Source organism: Xiphias gladius, chromosome 8 (assembly GCF_016859285.1).
Source record: "Xiphias gladius isolate SHS-SW01 ecotype Sanya breed wild chromosome 8, ASM1685928v1, whole genome shotgun sequence".
In the NCBI taxonomy this organism is placed as follows: domain Eukaryota; kingdom Metazoa; phylum Chordata; class Actinopteri; order Istiophoriformes; family Xiphiidae; genus Xiphias; species Xiphias gladius.
Genome location: NC_053407.1, coordinates 20,714,174 through 20,732,124, shown reverse-complemented (window position 1 = coordinate 20,732,124; position 17,951 = coordinate 20,714,174). Strand labels below are relative to the sequence as shown.

The 17,951-nt window shown below is 41.9% G+C and overlaps 1 protein-coding gene across 2 annotated transcripts in view; it reads right to left on the bottom strand.

The window, feature by feature from the left end:
• The window catches only part of LOC120793727 (cGMP-inhibited 3',5'-cyclic phosphodiesterase A-like), a 73,857-nt gene that overhangs the window by 29,406 nt on the left and 26,500 nt on the right, over window positions 1-17,951 (bottom strand). For both annotated transcript variants that reach the window (XM_040134046.1, XM_040134047.1), the window contains exon 2: window positions 5,424-5,474. In XM_040134046.1, coding sequence (XP_039989980.1) covers window positions 5,424-5,474 — 51 coding nt within the window. The remainder of the gene's footprint in view (window positions 1-5,423; window positions 5,475-17,951) is intronic.

Sequence of the window (17,951 nt, the reverse complement as noted above, 5' to 3'; positions counted from 1 at the left end):
TTCAAATGGTTCTTCAAGCATACAAGCGCTTTTTACTGCTGCCCTACACCACACTCACTCACTGGCTCACACTCCTCTCTGTAGAGATTTTTCTGAGAAATTCACCCTTCAGAGTTAGTCTGGGACCCAGCAATTATAGAGCAAAAAGAAAAAGTTATCTCTCTGATCACTGAAACAATGGCTTCCTTGGTTTGAAAATGATTCATCTTTCCTCTGTTTCCAAATAAGACGGATCAGTCTTTCTTCAGGCAACATACACACAGTCGGTGAGGTTGGGAAAATGACAAACTAACAAGTCCTCATCCAGCCAGATAAATACACTGGATGAGCTGCTAACCAGCCTCTTGAATTCACACTGGCATTTGATGTTTGATTTTGAAGGACTGTGAGATATAACATTATAGATAGACTATTCTTACAAACGCTGGTAATGACAGTAAAACTTTCAATTTTGCCTTTTTGGACACTGAAAAACAAGTCTAAACTACTGCAGGAACAAAGAGAAGGTGTAAATGCAATAGTCTGACATTTTGGGGAAAAATGGTTATTTGCTCTTCAAGAGTCAGAAAAGAAAATACCACTCTCATGTCTCTATATTCTTCGCACAAAGACTGGAAACAGGGGAAAACAGCTGGTCGGGCTCTGCCCAAATGTAACAAAATCCACCTACCGGCACCTCTGAAGCTCACTAACAATCACATTATATCTTGTTTGTGCTATCTGTACCTTTAGATAGCTGTAGCCAGCTAGAAGAACTGGCTCTATATTCATTATTACCTTACAGTGATATTGATATTCTCTTTAAATAAATGACGCACTCATACAACACTATACGGTATTTGGCATTTTAGCCTGGGGACCGGTGCTTTTAAGGAAGAATAACTGAATGTAAACTATTATTTCATAGCAGTTAAATATCTTGCTCATGGGCACCTTACCAGTTGGGTCATTTAAAGAAAATTTTATTCAATTTTTAAAAATTTGGATTCTTTCCTGCTTGTAGCCCTTTGGTATTTTTGTGGCTGGCCAATCTTTTGCATTTAACAGGAGGCACCCTGCTTACAAAGCAGTAAAGTTTCTTATTTGACTTGACACACCCAGTGACACTGCTAATCCGGCCACTGTGCCAACACCTTTGGTCATTAAATGACCACAGATCTGTGGGATATTTGGTCACAAGGCCCAGGCTTTTGTTGCTACGTTTGATAAAACTGGCTGGAAGCATCAATAAACAGTTTTTATGACTCCTCAGCGAGCCAATTCTTATAGTAAACATGTATGAACATTGTGTTATGACATTTTACTATTAATAACAACAGTGTAAACGATCAGTGTTCTTAATTGCCTGCGTGAACAGAGTTTGGAACAGTACGTCAATAGACACACCATTGATTAACACCCGCGCAGCAGTTCATGTAAACCCGACCGAAGGCCAGTCAAAACAAACTGGCGATAACTCCTGAAGAGTGAAAAGCTATTTGTCCACACAGCCTCTCTGTACTCAAGGTCCCACTCAGCTGTGTCTATAGTTTTACCTGCAGCAGTATGCACCAAAAATGGACCAAATAATATTTGCAAAAAATTTGTGCTGGGTTAAGCTGGAAAATAATCTAGAAACATGCGATGTAAGATCTTATTTTTAATGTGTTTTTGGATGAATAACTAACTCAAACTACACCCATGCCTGAAGTGATATTAAAAAATACATAAAATAGAGTGTACTGAAAATCATTTGGTAAACGCTAGCATATATACACGCATCCACAATATTTAAATGTGTCTTCACAAACTTCAGATACGTGCTCGTGCAAAATTTACATTTCTCATGTGAAACATCATTTACCTCAAGCATCGCCATCGACTATTGCAACAACGCTGAGCGATATGATTGTTGGTGTTCCTGCTGTGTCAACAACTTTTTTTGCCAATAACTCCGCAGAAGACAGATGAAGTGCATTTGGTACAACAAACAAAACACTGATCCCTCTGTCTAATGCCGATTATTAATGGGATACACAGACAGAGAGGTCACATATTTGTAATTTCTGAGACGGTCCCCTACATGCACTTTTAACTCCTCACCCCTCAACCCCTCATCTAAACATACAGTCCCCTAAGCCTCTAGTAAAATGACAGTGATATGTGGGCTTCTTGAAATTGTGCAATGGTGAGAATATAATGTGTCCCAGAGGAGAGCTAGAGAGCGGACAAATGCCTCAGGGTCCTACTAAAGAGAGAAAGGTATTTGGCTCTCTTAGTAAACACATTTCAATAATGTAAGCAACCCTGGCTCTTCATAAGGCCCACAGATACACACACTTCGGTGCTTTCTTTGCAATTAACCCATGCACAAACCCTCACATCTGAGAAACGGAGGAATGTGCTGAGCAAGAAACTGGAGAATATATTTTAAAAAATACTTAAGTGTGTCCATTATTTTTTCTTAGGTTGATTTCATTTACGCACAACTCTCAGCATGTTTGAAAAGTCATTACCGCGCAGTTTTCTATTTCAGCGGCAGCGCAGTTAGTGTGTAATGGCCCTGATTACATCTGTCGAGATGGATTAGTTGAAGAGGAGCCTGGGAGATGGTGATGTTCTCTACTTAGAATAACAGAGCAGTGATACAGTGTGAATCACAGCAGAACCGTAACACAAAACTCCACTGAGACACTCCTCATTCTCTGCCTCAGCTCCTGCAGCCAAACCTACGCCCAGCAGCACTACACGTCCCGCTTCCAAACCAACCCTCACTCCCACCGCGACCCAAACTCCCCTCGCAACATGTCCGTCAGCTAAGACTAAGGCTGCGCTGAGCCAGGTCCTCAGCTGCAGCCAGGATACGATTACACGCTATTACATATTTTATTAAAAGGCTGCGTGTGTGTGTGTGTGCGTGTGTGTGCGTGCGTGCGTGCGTGTGTGTGTGTGGGTGGGTGGGTGGGGAGGGGGTGTCAAAACAAAACAAAAAAGAATAACTGCCTCATTAAAGATTTACTGGGAAAGGTCAAGCCAATTGACCTCTAACATGCAGCCATCTCATCTCCACGGAGAGGCTTGTTTTTCCTTCCACGTATTTCAGGGTGTTTGATTCCAGCAACGGAGCCAGTGAAGATTACACAAAAAACAGAGGCAGAGAAACAGACACACGGACAGACTGGTAAAGGCAGAGCAAGAAATGAAGGACAGAGCAAACAAAAGAGATGCATGAGGTAAAACAGATGGCTTCTGCTGGGCGACGAGTGAGCAATGATTTACCACATGATACAAGTGGTTAAACATATATCCATCATCAGCGCTGCAGCGGGCACAGTCATGAGCTTTTAAAAATCTTGCAAACTGAATAGGCATACTATAAATAAAACCGAGCTCCTCCGGCACCAGCTCAGAGGTGTTTCACTGTTCCACGTCATAAAAAGTCGGAGCTTGAAAATTGCTAATGCCTCTGTATCATTTGTGGCAGATCCAATTATTTTCCCAGAAAGAGGACAGCCAAAAGTGCAGGTAGTTAAATGTTTTCATCCTCTTTCAGCCTCATATTTAGTCTTGCCACAGGACCCAATTTAATCAGAAAATACTCTACTTGTGCTGATGGGACCAACCAGAAAAAGGGCAGTGACCTTTTTCAACTCTCAAACCTGCAGTTTAAGAAATGCTGATCTCAAATGTTTGAAGCATTCACAGTGATTTTGAGAAATCCTCAACATGACTGCAATGTCATGGCTTGTCTGCCTGACAGACCACTCTTCCAGCCTTTCTGTAATTTAGAATAACAGTCACAAGATCCGGGCCTACAAACACTCTTTTCTCTGATAATCTCCACGGGTAATGTTCCAAAACCAATGTGTTTTCAAGTCGAATACAAATATTTAAATAGCTCTTTCCATACATAACTTCACTGTCAATTCCTAAGCTAAAACATCCACCGCAAGCTTTGGACAGGGAAAAAAAAAAGATGCGGTTTGGAAATTGAGCCTGCTAATGTGCGCATGTTGGCGGACACAACACAGTGGAGATCAATCAAGTGCTCTGGTCACTGGCTAAAGAGAGGAGTGTGTGATTTACACAAGCTCCGAGGTGCCATGGCGTAGGGAAACGCTACCAGCCCTTCTGACCATCAACCTGGTCCAAGAGAGCAGAGCCAAGGGAAAATAGCCACGAGATGGAGAGAGATGCCAACATAAGCCTCGACTTCTTACACGTCTTGTCAGTCTCTGGACTATTACAGGATTCCACTGACGAATGCATAGCACCAATCCAAATAAAAAAAGACTAAACTGACCACTGATTTTAAATGGCAGCTTAGGAAATGCATCAATCAAAAAATACGCGCTTGCCTACTAACCCCACATAACAAATTGATTTGAGCCTTGAACTATACATGCACGCACACACACATTCACACACACACACGTATCTATCTATCTATCTATCTATATATATATATATATATATATATATATATAGCAAAGGGACTTGGCCAGATTCCAACCCCTGCCACTGTGGCAAGGACTCAGCCTTGATATATGGTACGTGCTTAACCAGGTGATCTACCCGTGCACCCCGAGCCTTGGACCCTATTTCAAATGGGTAACATGCTATTTTAAAAAGCTCCACTCTGAGGAGATAATACTGTACGGCTGATTTTGGGAACAGATATACCACTATATGAGCCTCAGCATCTCCAGGAAATTACACAGTGTAAAATTTGATTTCAAGCCCAACGCTCACTGCACAGCTATGATCAGTATTCATGAAAACCCCCCTGATTTCCCCTCCAAACAAAACTTTGCTACGCAAGCATACTGTACATTGTCAGCACAGACACACAAGCTATTCATTTCTTGAGGATATCCTCCTGATAGGAGAACATGCAGTACAGAGCACACACATACTGTGTATGGCCATGCCAATGCCAAGGGCATTGTTTGTTCTTCATCTACTCCAGCGTCCTGGCCTGTGACTCTGTAGCAGCTCAATACATCAATTCGCAAACACACAAACACACAAAGTGCCGCCCAAAAACGGGAAAGGTAAACTCAAGGATGTGGCTGTGTGTGTCTGCCCCTCTACGAGCTGTGTCTCCTGGGCCGAGTCCTTCTAGTTTCAATTCCCTGGCCTTTAATAGCTTGTGCATCGCCTTACAGCCAACTCAAAGGCCTGCGTCCTTTAGACTCACAGAGTACAACAAGGACTCTGGTGGGAAGTGACACCTCTGGACATGCTGTTTAACCACGGCTAAAATGAGTGGGTGAAAAGGCCCCATTAGTGGTAGGATTTTTGCTATTTGCGTCATTTATAAGGTGTGTGTAGGCGAGTGACAGAGATCACGGCGCTGGTCCCCGTGTGCGTGTGTTTTCCTGTCAGCTGTTCATCATTATTGTTATTGCGAGTGTGTCTCTTTTTCTGTGGACAGTGCTAACCTGTGATCCTCGGGAGCCTCTCTTGTGGTCCCAGTCTGAGCGGGGGAGCATCTGTGGGAAAAGAGAGAAACATGTTCAAACCGCAGTCCTGCACATCCTGTTTCTGTTAGTGTCCTTCAACAGAGGCAGCACCATAATGGAGATATACTGCGCTTGTAGCAGAAAGGAGGAGGAGCAGGAGTGGTGATGCAAAGAGCTGAGGAAGTGTGAGGGCAATGGAAACGTTCATAAATTCAAAAAATGGTTTTGTCTATTTTTTTCACTTTCCATTAAGCACGGACGCCTAATGCAATTTCACAGTCAGGTTTGGTTTTACTTTAGCTCCTATTCACTGCCTGAGGGGCTGGTGGAGGCTGAGGATTTTTACGCTGTCTAATTACCAGCTACTGTGTCCTCCCACAGGCCTTGTAAACCCGTTTTCCACTTTCTTGGGAGTCACCAAATGCATCAGTGCAGCTCTGTTGCTGACTTTTGGTGAACACGTTGCAGGAGAGCCAAATAAACATTAACCCCCCCCCTTCTGTCAGGGCTTTCTGCCCCAGTACTGAGAAGCCCAGAGAAATCCGGCATGTCGCTGTGACAAATTGCTGCTGCACACACTGAGGCAAGGGGCTCAGTATAAGAGCCAAATTGATAATTCAGGTGTAATTTACTGTGTCAGTGGAGGTCACTGAGTTGTGTCACGCTGTGAGTGAAAACATGAGGAAAACGGTGGTTTTCAGTCGCCACTGCTATGGGTCTGTCAGCAGGAGTGTTGTTTTGCGGAGTGTTTTCCCACGGTGCTGTTTAGGTCTGAACAAACACAATAGTGGAGTTACTGCTTCCGTTGCCTCGCTATAAGGGAGTTTAGTCTGTAAAATTTTGACCATAAAAATACAGTGATATTTGTATATTGAACTGAAGACTGAAGAATGCTACTTGATGTTTACCCATTTTTCCCCCTCCCTAGCTATACCTCTAGTCGTGTCTAGCCACGGAAATTAGTTTGTGTTGCTTACAGCATTCAAAATTAAATCTAAAAAAATTCAGCAGCAGTGTGTCTTATTATAGTTCAGATTTCTTCAGCAGAAAGTAGTCCTGGTTAAAATTGTTTAAAAATGAAGCAATCACATTTTTTGTGTTTATTAACTTATTATAATGGAAAATAAAGTTCTATTTTACTGCTATGTTTAATAAATTGTGTGAGAAATCATACAGACTATATATTAAACTTATATTAAGCTTTTTTTTAGTGATGGTCCCTTTATTTAAAGTCCCTAAAAAACTTCAAAACTTAAGTATTTCTCTCAAACATTAAAAGCACAATAAAAGTTTGAGCTTAGGTGTTAGTTATGAACATTTTAACACTTAAAATCTCAGCTAATTTGCTTCGTTGGCACTCTGCGGGGCATGACTTGATCACATTTGATTGACAATAGCCAACACAAACAAACAACCCCCCAGCTGTTGCGATTCAAATAATGCTATAATATTGCTGAATCCTGAAAACCCCCACCCTCCCCAAAGCAGTGAAAAAAGCACAGGCAGAAATTGTTCATCTGAAATAACCAAAACTGTTAGTTGTGCATTCACGTAGGATCCCATCACTCACAGAAAGACACTGACTGAGAGGCCTTTAAAGACCTCTACTGCAAATCAAGTTGGGATTTATAGCAGGTTCAGATCCTGCTTTTAGAATTTTGGTGAGGACTGTTTAGTTTACATTTTGATCACCAAATGTGTCTTTGACTTATTAAGTGGGGAAGGACACTGTTGGCTACTTTGTAGGATAGTTGTTGTACACGTCATCCTTCGGTCAAGGTTCTGGCAACAATGGGTTCTGCTCCACAAAAAACGGTAACCTTGACAGTAAGCAAACAAGTTCACTAACGGAACAGTCAAACACAATGCAGTGCACACCCATTCATAAAGTACAACAGCCCATAGTTTGACATTTAGGAGGCTGTTAAAAATTCAATATGAGGAGTTTGCCCTTTCTCAACTAACAGCTTCATTCTCTCATCCTCCATTTTCCAGCCCGAGCGCCACAGCTATGAAGCGCCTCATCCAATCATCAGCATGATAATATTTATTAAAGTCAGTCACTGTCAAGCTCCGTCAAACATGCACGTACCTTCTCATGCATTAAAATAACCATACAAGATAGAAGAGGAAGTCAACGAGCAATCAGCTGTGTAAAAGGCTCATGTATGAAATGTAAATTACAGTAAATGATAGTATTAGCCAGCCAGTCAGCTGTTTGTCTTATCCTTCACAGCTCTGATGACGCGGTTTTGCTTTTACAGTATAGGACCTGGCAGCGGGCTCCTCCGTGGTCGCGCCGGAGTCCTGCTCCATTAGAGGGTCCTAGAATCAGTGAGGCTCTCAAGGCGCAGACACGTTAACAGCCTTTCGGTCTTACGGTCTTATGTAACCCGACCTTTCATCTCCCTGCTCTGAGAGACAGACGCAGACTACACAGAAGTCCACATGGGCCTTTTGATGTGCCAAAACAAAAAACCCACACAAAATCAAAGCAGAGAATAAAATCGGAGTGGCGCAGATAGCCTCTTGCACAGAGTGACTTTACAGGCCACAGTGGAGATCATTTCCTCTGAGACTGGCTCAAAAATTTGATCGAAAAATACATGTGGTGGGGCACACTGGTAGCTCACCTGGTTAAGCACATTTCATGTATTAAGACCGAGTCCTTAAGGAGCGGGCCGTCTGTTACATGTCGTACCCTGTCTCTCTCCACTGTTGCTACCATAATAAAAAACAAAAACATGTAGATGATGTACTACTCACTTACTAAATCAAACTGTGGATGCAGTCTGCTGCCATTGTGTTGGAAAATCAGGAAACAAAGTCTGCTTTGAGGGCTTTAAAACTTCAAACCACCAGTGTTAGAACGAACAAAAAAAAAGTGACTGTTACACAAACATCATCTGTTTTTCAGAGACAAATAGCAACAATATCAGTCACAGGTGCCAAAAAATAGCAGAAATAGTCAATAACCTCAAAGAGGCTAAAATATGTACATATCACTGCAAAAAAAGAAATATGGCAATAGAGAAAAGGTTGTATGTCTTCTGTTTAAGTCAGTTAAGCTTTTACAAACTATAACGATAAAAAACAAGAAAAACAAAAAACAAAATGTCTTCTTCAATCTTTTTTTACCTATTTTTGTTCCAGGAGGATGGAGAAGACTGGTCAATGATTCTACTTAAAACATATGACAGCTCACTGCCAATATTATGTCTGAAGAGGTAAAACCAGAACAGAATGATTTCTTAGATATCTCCTGGTTTTTCATGGACACCCTCCAGACAGTATAACACAGTCAAAACAGTAAAATTTTCAAGTGGATTTGTTTTTGTCCTAAAGCTCCAGTGCACCTACTGGGAAAAATAACAACTTTCTAGAAGTAATGCCCTTTGTTTCACCCTCTGCTAGATTCATTATGCCATCCCATAACTCAAAATAAGCCAGGTCTAGCGGTGGCTTTCGATCACTTATAGCAATACTCGTGATTTATAAGAGACTGAAACCAGCCCCTGGGAGAAAAAATGCTTTGTCTTTGAAAATGGAAGTATGTCTTTCAATCACAGCGCTATAGCTACCAGAGTAACATGATACACTCAATGAGGCCTGAGGCATTTTTATGGGACTTTGGCTCCATTGTGAATACATTCTGAGAGATTAACTGTACTTTCGTGATCGAGAGTGATGCTCTCAAGAAACAAACAAGAGAGAGAAGTGATAAAAGCGTAGTTAGTAGCAGTCGTCAGCGCAGGAGCTGCATGTTCATAGAGGTTGCAGACGAGCAAAGGGATCTTTCCACAAAATAAATTGGAAATGAGTCGTACAAACAAACCGAGTTTGTACCCTTCCATCTGCACCACCTTTATGTTCCAAATGTCTCCATTTAATTTTTTTTTTAAACATGATTTCCTTAGCCCTGATCATTTTTTTTTTTTTATACAAGACGTGATGATTCTGGCATAATTAATGTTAAGATTTCGTCTATGTATCTTGTTTTTTCAGTAGGTCGAGTTTGCAGTCGTACCACTATCACTTGGAGAGGCAGAGGCTGGAACTATTTTCCATTACTGTCTCTACTTGCAAACTGGTTTTCATACATTCTGAATAACAGCAAGTAGTGGTACAACGGACACAAGTAGTTTAGAGTTGACGTAGTTCAGTATCAGTTTTTATGACGTGACTACAAAAGATCTTCCTGACAATAATTAGTAGCTTTCCACATGTCCTGTGGCAACTGCTGAGGTACACCCTGGGGTTTTGATTTAATTTGTAAAGGTTTTGAGGTATCCGTTTTGGAATTTCGTTTGTGGTGCTCGCGGCACTGAAGAATTTTATTTAAAATCTTCAACAGCAATGTGTCTTTCCAGGAACAATGTTCTGGTTGCTGTGGATAACCCACAGACCTTACTATCAACAGTTTTCTTTGGAACTATTTTCTACCTATGAAGCCTGTACACAGTGAGGTCTGGAATATCAAGAGTAACCGAGACATTGTTCCTGGAAAGAGATGTTGCTTTTCAATGCCGTGAGCACTAAAAACAAAATTCCATTGACTGTCATTGTATTGGGGGTTGGGGGCAACACTTGGACAAATTAAACCAGAATGTTCTGCATGGCCAGATATCACTCGAAATAAGTCCGAGCAGTCTGAGTTAACCAAATTTAGTGAGTGTTAGAGACAGTTGTTACAATGTTTTTAGTATAAAATTCCCTCCTTATGTTACCTTGGACGATGGTTTCACTGGATTACAAGCCGCAGTAGATTTATAATTCCCAGTGGTTGCATTTACTGTAGGTTTGTTGCCGAATCAAAACAATGGCAATTAACCTTTTCAGCTAATTCAAACTGATGAAACTTCATATTAGCTTCGGCTGGACTGCATTATGCCTTTTTGCCCAAAACAAGGGAATGTGGCTCTTGTCCTACATTTCTTACAGTGTAGACACCTCGATGAAGGAATCTCTTCATGGGAAATATGGAGAACAGGGATGTTTACAGATTTAGATTTGTTTGTCTTGGTACAAGAACTCCTAAGTCAGTGTCTGTACACCTCTCTGTATCTGTATTACTGCCCAGCTCTAGGACGAGTTTGTTTAGAAACATTTATAGTCATAAATGTAAATACTGGGAAGAATACTCATAAGTAGCTGATATGAACATGTCAGAAATACAAAGAAAGCAGCAAGCCAAATATACCTGCTGCCCTCTGTAAATGAACTGCTCTCTCATGACTCAAAATAGTGCCAGCCAAGTAAACTCCCAGCCTTCCTCTCACCCAGAGTGTTAAGAGGGCAACAGTGTGGATGCCAGTGTGCAGCCATGCCCTGTCCACCACCATGGCCCTGAGCCACAGCCCACAGCAAGCTGCCATGTCTCTGAGGTGCTGGGTAAACACCATGGTGTCAAAGCACAAACAAACTACTGGAATATGCTTGTTGTTTAACTTGCTCCAGCCAATAACCAGTTGAGAACCACTTCCCTGCGGATGTGAAGTGGTGGTAGCTGCAACAGCAGCGCCCATAGTGAAGCTCCACTTTCACACAGATCGGCCTGAAGCCTCGCGATGAGCCCGACCCACTGTCATCGACTTACTACAGAGCACTTTTCTAAATCTGTCTGGAAAGGGAACCGGAAACAGCCTCGTCCTAACTTAGCTCAGTGCAAAATGACTGCTAGCAGTGTTTCTTAATCATTCATACACGATCAGACCTTCATTCTTCCTCATCCGCCGCCTCCCGCGCGCTATTTTGTCCCTCATTACTGGACTGATATGAAAGGAGTTGATGTGTGTCTACTTGGATCTTCAGTAACTGGGTTACTTTGTTAGTGCGCACGATTTACTAGCACCCAAATTCGGAGTCCATTGAGGACACGGTTAGAAGAAGTGCCGACTAGAGATCTGCTGGTTGGAGAGGAGAGAAGAAGAAAAGAGAATGTGCTGATCTTTCGGCATGGCTGAAATTAATTAAAGTGGAGTTGAAGAGCCAGGAGATCAGTCTACAGGATTTCCGATCAGCTTGACCCAAGGGTTTTTTGCACCACCTCTCTGTCCAATTAAACTCACTATGTTCTCACTTACAGTAAAGTCGGCAAAGTCATGAATTCACACATATGCCTACTTACATAAGTGCACACACACACACACACACACACACACACACACACACACACACACACACACACACACACACACACACACACACACACACACACACACACATGCACTCAGACTCACACCCGCTGCCTCAGGGTCTCCGAATATTTTTCTTACTTATTCCTCCTTTGTTCTTTTAACACTGCTCTCTGTCAGAGATATTCTGACGTCTGCAGTGCTTGACTCAGACATCCCTGCACTCACTCTCAGTTCAGCGCACAAAAAGAAAGTAGGTCAGATTCTACTAAGTCTCGCTATACGAAGGCTTCAGAAATGACAGTGGCTAAGCCATAAGGACACCATCAAGGCAACAATCACGTATCCTTGTACTCACTTTCATGGGTGTGAGAGCCGCTGTAAACTCTATACTGCTCGTCATGGCTTTGAAAATGAGGTGTAATCTTGTTATGTACCTGCAGATGGAGGTATTCTCATGATTAGTGTCATATAGCTGTTTTCTCTTGGTACCCTCTATGGGAAACTGTTCTTTCTGATTTATGATAGTTCTGTAAAGAATCGTGAAAATGAATATTTGCAGGATTCCCTCCTTGAATACTGGGAAAATTTTGTTGTACCAGTTGGAATGGAATACATGTTTTGGAGAAAACAAATGCAGTATAAATCTTAGCATGAATTTTAACATCTCCATTAATTGCTACTTAAGCTGCAGGGAGCTTATAGTTGGTAATTGAACCCCCTAGTCTACCTGGTGCTCTATATCTATTTCTCACTCTGAAGTGTAGACAGATACAGCCCACCCAGGTAAAGGAGATTAGCTCATGTTACTTTCTCTATAACTAACAGCCTAAGAGATTTCTAAATTTAGCATTTGGACTGCAGAAACAGCCTATACCAGCTATGTAAATTAACAACATCAATTACATTGTGACAGGCTAAAAAAGAACTAGAGGGGATAGATTTTCACAGGATTAACAAACAGACATAACAGATGGAAATGAAAAGTGGATTGGTTTGAGCATTATTAGTAATATTCTTTCAATTCATAAGGTAATTACCTTCTTACTTTTTAACTCCCTTACATTTTCATTAAATAACGATCATCCTCCTCTGAAAATCTCTTCATAAACTGAATTTAATTGGAAATCAAGGCAACAGTAATATGAGAAGGCAAAGGAAAACAGATATTAAAGAGTTCAGAATTAATAGGGGTGTGTACAGTGTTCAGTAAAACTGCAGGAGTAGAGTGTGGAAAGGCTCGGGTCCAGGTAGACACAAATTTCTGACCCAAACTGTCTGGCTCTTTGTCCAGGTGACTCTGAAAACATCGCCCCGCATTCTCCTCTGCCACAACCACCCCTAGCACGGCAGCCGTCTGCTGGGAGGACACATATAAATCCTTCCCTGCTTGCCTGCCAAGGGGAGAGTATGGAGAGTCATTCCTATTCACGCTGGCTAATGTTTTACAGGTTTTACCGTGGGGGTCAGTCATTGTGGGTCATTTGCGTCATCGCTGGAGGGAAGGGAACTATTGAGGTGGGCTGCCAAAGCGGAGGGGGCTGTGTGCAGGGAATGAGGAACACAGTTGTGCGTATGCTAAGATTAGCACACGCACAACTAAAAGCTGTTTAGCATCCGCAGCCGCTCACATTCTCTGTCTCATGCGCCGGGCTGTAAAGCACACACAGACTTACTGAACAAAACCACACATCCATGTGCATTAAAAACGCTCACATGCACAAATACGAGCCCGTGATATATTTCTCACAGGCTGTGTCTGCACTGTGGCTTCTGTTTACCCCTCCCATACTCTTCACACTTTCTTACGCAGACTCTTCTAATTTCTGAAGTGTAACTAATGGGATTTATCGTCTTTGCGTTTCCTGGTAGAGACTTAGCTTGATCCTAGAAGAAACCCAGTGTATGAGTCTCTACAAGAGATAGAGCTGTCAGTCTCCCAGGGTGAAAGCCCAGGCCACAAGGATGCCATGGCCTAGAGAAAAACCTCAATGGGAGTACCCCATATTCTGACCTCAAAAGCTAAAACGGTGGCATGAAATGAGTCACTGACAAAGCAAAAATCCCCTCATGAAACCCTATATGGATGGAATGAAAATATTTTTAAAACCCCATCCATTTGGTATCATGAATAGTATCCGCCTTTATTTTTTTTGCAATATAATTTGTGTACGCACTGTTTTTCTTTGCTTATGTGTCCTGGCTGTCTCCCTCTCATGCAGTTGGGTCCCCAGCTCCGCACCTTCAGCTGGGTGAAAAAGAGGGGATCTGGCTCTCTAGACCTGGCAGCCCACCTCAAAACAGCATGCCAAAGCCATTAGTGTATAATGGTCCAGTCAGGATTACTGCTGGGGCCTGGAGAGCTGAGAAGGGAACACAGCACTCACTTGTTTGTTTGTTTTACAAGCCTCTGCCCTGTTCAGTCTGCAAGGTGCCAGTGGGCTTTGTGCGGTTTAATTCACAATTGATTCAAACAGTGTACAGTGTGTGAACAATAGTGGATACTCTCTGGCCGCAGCACACTTGTTTCGAAGAGTTATGTCGGAATAAATCTGTTGTGACACTGCAATTCATTTAATAAATACAGGGAAATTGAGCAAGTGCTGTCACTCACTCAGTGGTCGATACGTTTCCCAAAGGTGACTGCACCTGCTTGGTGACTGGCTCATTAGAAACAGAGGGTACAACAAACTCTCTCGTACCTAACTTGTATATGTTATTGGCCTGGTTTCATGTTCATCAGAAAAGATGGACAGCAATGAGATAAAGAGTGCATTTCCCCATCATCCATCACCTCGGTGATTCAGCCCTTCAGCCCACTTCAGCCACTTGGGTATTTTCCAGCCGAGCTTTCATTACAAAATGGAAATCGTAATATTGATTTATGTGTCCTCTTAAAGACTTTCTGTAGCGTTTATGAATTACATTGTGAAAGGCCAGAGGATTTGGAGTGTAGGCTGCTAAAAAAGGGTGAAGCTACATTTTTCCCTATTTTGTTGCTTACCCATCTTATTTAAGCTACGAAGATGGATAGATTTTTGCTAGTTTTGTGCACAGTGCAGGTCTCAGGCAACAGGGCTGGGTGATACAGTTCCACTATAAAATGTTTTTATGAAGCCATAAGTCTGACTGGGACAGGAGGCAATATTTCTTTTGGAGGAGGTAATCTACGTCAAGAGGAGTTTTCAAAGTTAATGAACAGTTGAATAACAAAACAATTTGGACCTGATCTTGACATGAGAACCGAGGCAAATGCACTAAACTTTTGAATTGTTCTAATTTTGGCTAAATATTGATGTGTGGAAAGCTACTGATCTAGCTTGAGTATCCAACTTAAGCTTTTTTACAAGAAAACTCAGCGAATAGGGAATGAGAATCTGAGAACACAGAGTTCAGTCAAAGGCAACATTATGAAAGCAGTATGGGAATTTGTGCATGCCTGCTGCCTCCAGTGCATACATTATTTCATGTTTTATTCACAGGCCTGACTCAGCAAGGACTGTGTTCTGTGTTTTGTCTGTGCTCATCAGAGAGGACCACACAAACACACACACACACACACACACACACACACACACACACACACACACACACACACACACACACACGCACACACACACACACGCGCACACACAACATTTCAGCTGCACATAGAACATTTACAGACCCAAAGATTCCCACAGGACTCCAGTAAACAAACAGACAACGACTGCCCGCTCAAGCATATGCCTTTAAATCACATCCCTACATCCTTAATAAATCACTGATGAATAAACATAAGCATACAGTCAGGACAGCACCTATGTACTGGCTGATGTACTCAAAGCGCGTGTGCTTGCATGAAAGTGTGTGAATGCGAGCCTCTAATAAACAGCATGTGTACCTGTGTGGGGGTATAAATCTCTGCTTCCTCTTTTTGCAGGTGGCAGGATTTGCATTACAGAGCCCGTTCCCCTAGAAGAGGCTCAGGTCAGCCCCATAGGACGGTTTTCCACCATTAGCTTGTAAAATGCTTGCTTTGTCAGTGAAATCCCCAGAGGGCTCTGGTTCCCCATGTAGAAGGAATGCAGGGGTCTGCGGGGACCATGAAGGTACAGAGGAACAAGAGACGGCCTTCCCTGACACACTCTGGTGGGCTTCTCTCTATGAGGAAAAGGACAGAGCCATTAAGATCCAGCCATCATGCTGCTAGCCATCTTGGAAACCTGGCTTAAAGCAAAGCAAACAGGGGGATAAGATGCAGGAGATCTTGGGTGTCCTCTGGGGAGATAGGCTGCAGGCCTCATGAGTAACAGAAAGCCATCTTCTTCTATCACACCCTCGCTGGGGCTCACTGAGGCTTAGCGGGCGATAAACAATATATACTATCTTAATGCTCTCTGTCCCACTCAACTAAATGATATATGATGTAATAATAACCAAAGATGGTCTAGTAATAATATGTTGTCACTGTGTGGTGCAGTAGATATACCTTTTGTCAGAGGTGTATGGTTTCAGTAGAGCTCTTCTGGAAAGTGACAACAGCTCTGTGATTGGACCACCCAGAGTGATTGTTCACCGGCCCATTGCAGAGACACACATTTATTTTCAACCGTGAATTTCTGAGTGGACACATTCTTTGTAAGCGTTTATATTGTATGTGCGTAAAAAATGTTTGTAGAATTTCACCAAAAAGAGCTGCCTGCCCTTTCTGTGGGTTTTCTGTGTGAATGGCCCCTGAAAGTATCAGAAGTAAATTTGCTTATTACTGAACACACTTCCCCCTATCAGTGTGATATAACTATATGTAATTTTATTGGATTGTTGTAATTACTGATGCATTAATGTGCAGTTTTCTAATATTGTACTTGATTGAGGTAAAGCCAAATGTAACTATATGTACGTTTTGTATGTAAAGTCTTGAATTTCATCGCAGTTTTCAGATATATGTAGAGGAGTAAAAAGGACAACGTTTCTCTCTGAAATGTAGTGGGGGAAAAGTATAAAGTAGCAAAAAATGGAAATACTAGTAAAGGTACTTAGTTACCTTCCATAACTGGTTTAAACACACGTCTGTATATATGAGAAGACTCTTTGTTTGTGTGTTTACACCATATGTCTGAGTGTATCCATGGATACATAGTGTATAGTATATCCCTATACAGCAAACAGTATACGCTTGTGCATGGCTCTGTTTTCATGTCTGTGTGTGCATCAAGTTGTGTAATAGTGTGCATGTATTTATGTGTGCTTAGGAACTGGAACAGCATTAAGGCCGCCCGCAAGCATGCAAAAAAAAAAAAAAAAATCTGTTAGTCTGCTGTTTAAACATGGAAAGGATCCTAGTAAAAATACATTTTGTATTTCTTTTTTCACCCCTAGCACCAAACGCGAAGCAAAGCTCCCTCGAAGGAACACTTTGCTCCTGAATCCTCTTGATAAGCGCTACCGGCACCACCCACACACCGCAGGCCAAACGGCTACTTGTGTTTACCTAGCCATGTGACTGAAGCTACAGTGCGTCCAGTGACGTCAGCTTGCATTCCACACATTCATCAGTCTCAGTTCTCACTGATACTGTCTCAGATGCTGAGGAACAGAGGGAGCAGAGATCATACTGTATAAAAGCAGCAATCATTCACTGGGACTGTGTTTGCTATATTTATCCTTTCCTGATCAAATAAATAAGCGCTACTTTATATTTACCATCTGTTTTCATAAACAGTTGTGTGCTCTTGAACAGCTATTGCCTGAAATAGTCTTCCTGTTCCACTTAAAACATGGAATCCACAAATAATTGCAAAACTGCTGTCAAGAGATGGACATAGGGAACAAACATCTCACTACATAAATATGCATGAATACTTCAGTTTTAAACTACAGTATGTTTTATTTGGTACTTTTGCTTGTCACATTGAAAGCTCATGGTTAGATTAGTGTATTTTTCTTTCTTTCTTATATTATAGAGGACAACAGTAGCAACACGGTTCCTAGAGTATGATAATGCACAGTAGCTGAATGAATCTGTACTAACAGTACAGCACACAGTTATTACTTGCTGTAAATTAATTTATAATATGAAAAGGTATAATGTGAAAGAAGAACAATTTATTCATACAGCAGTGTGTTTGAATGTAGTTTGGTCTATGTAGTGGACTGCAGGGTACTGACTACCAAAGCAAGCAGGACATTAAACCAACAGTTAACCTTACAGCTCTCATCACCTACCAGACAACATCGTTATAGAGAAGGATTTCTTGTTGATGAATGGTTACAATGCAGAGCTGCTGCTGGACTACAGTATTTTCTAGCTAAAGCCAAAAACACTGATTCTTCAGTGCATGTCTAGGAATTACATTCATATACAACTTATTTGCAACAGTAAATACGTTTT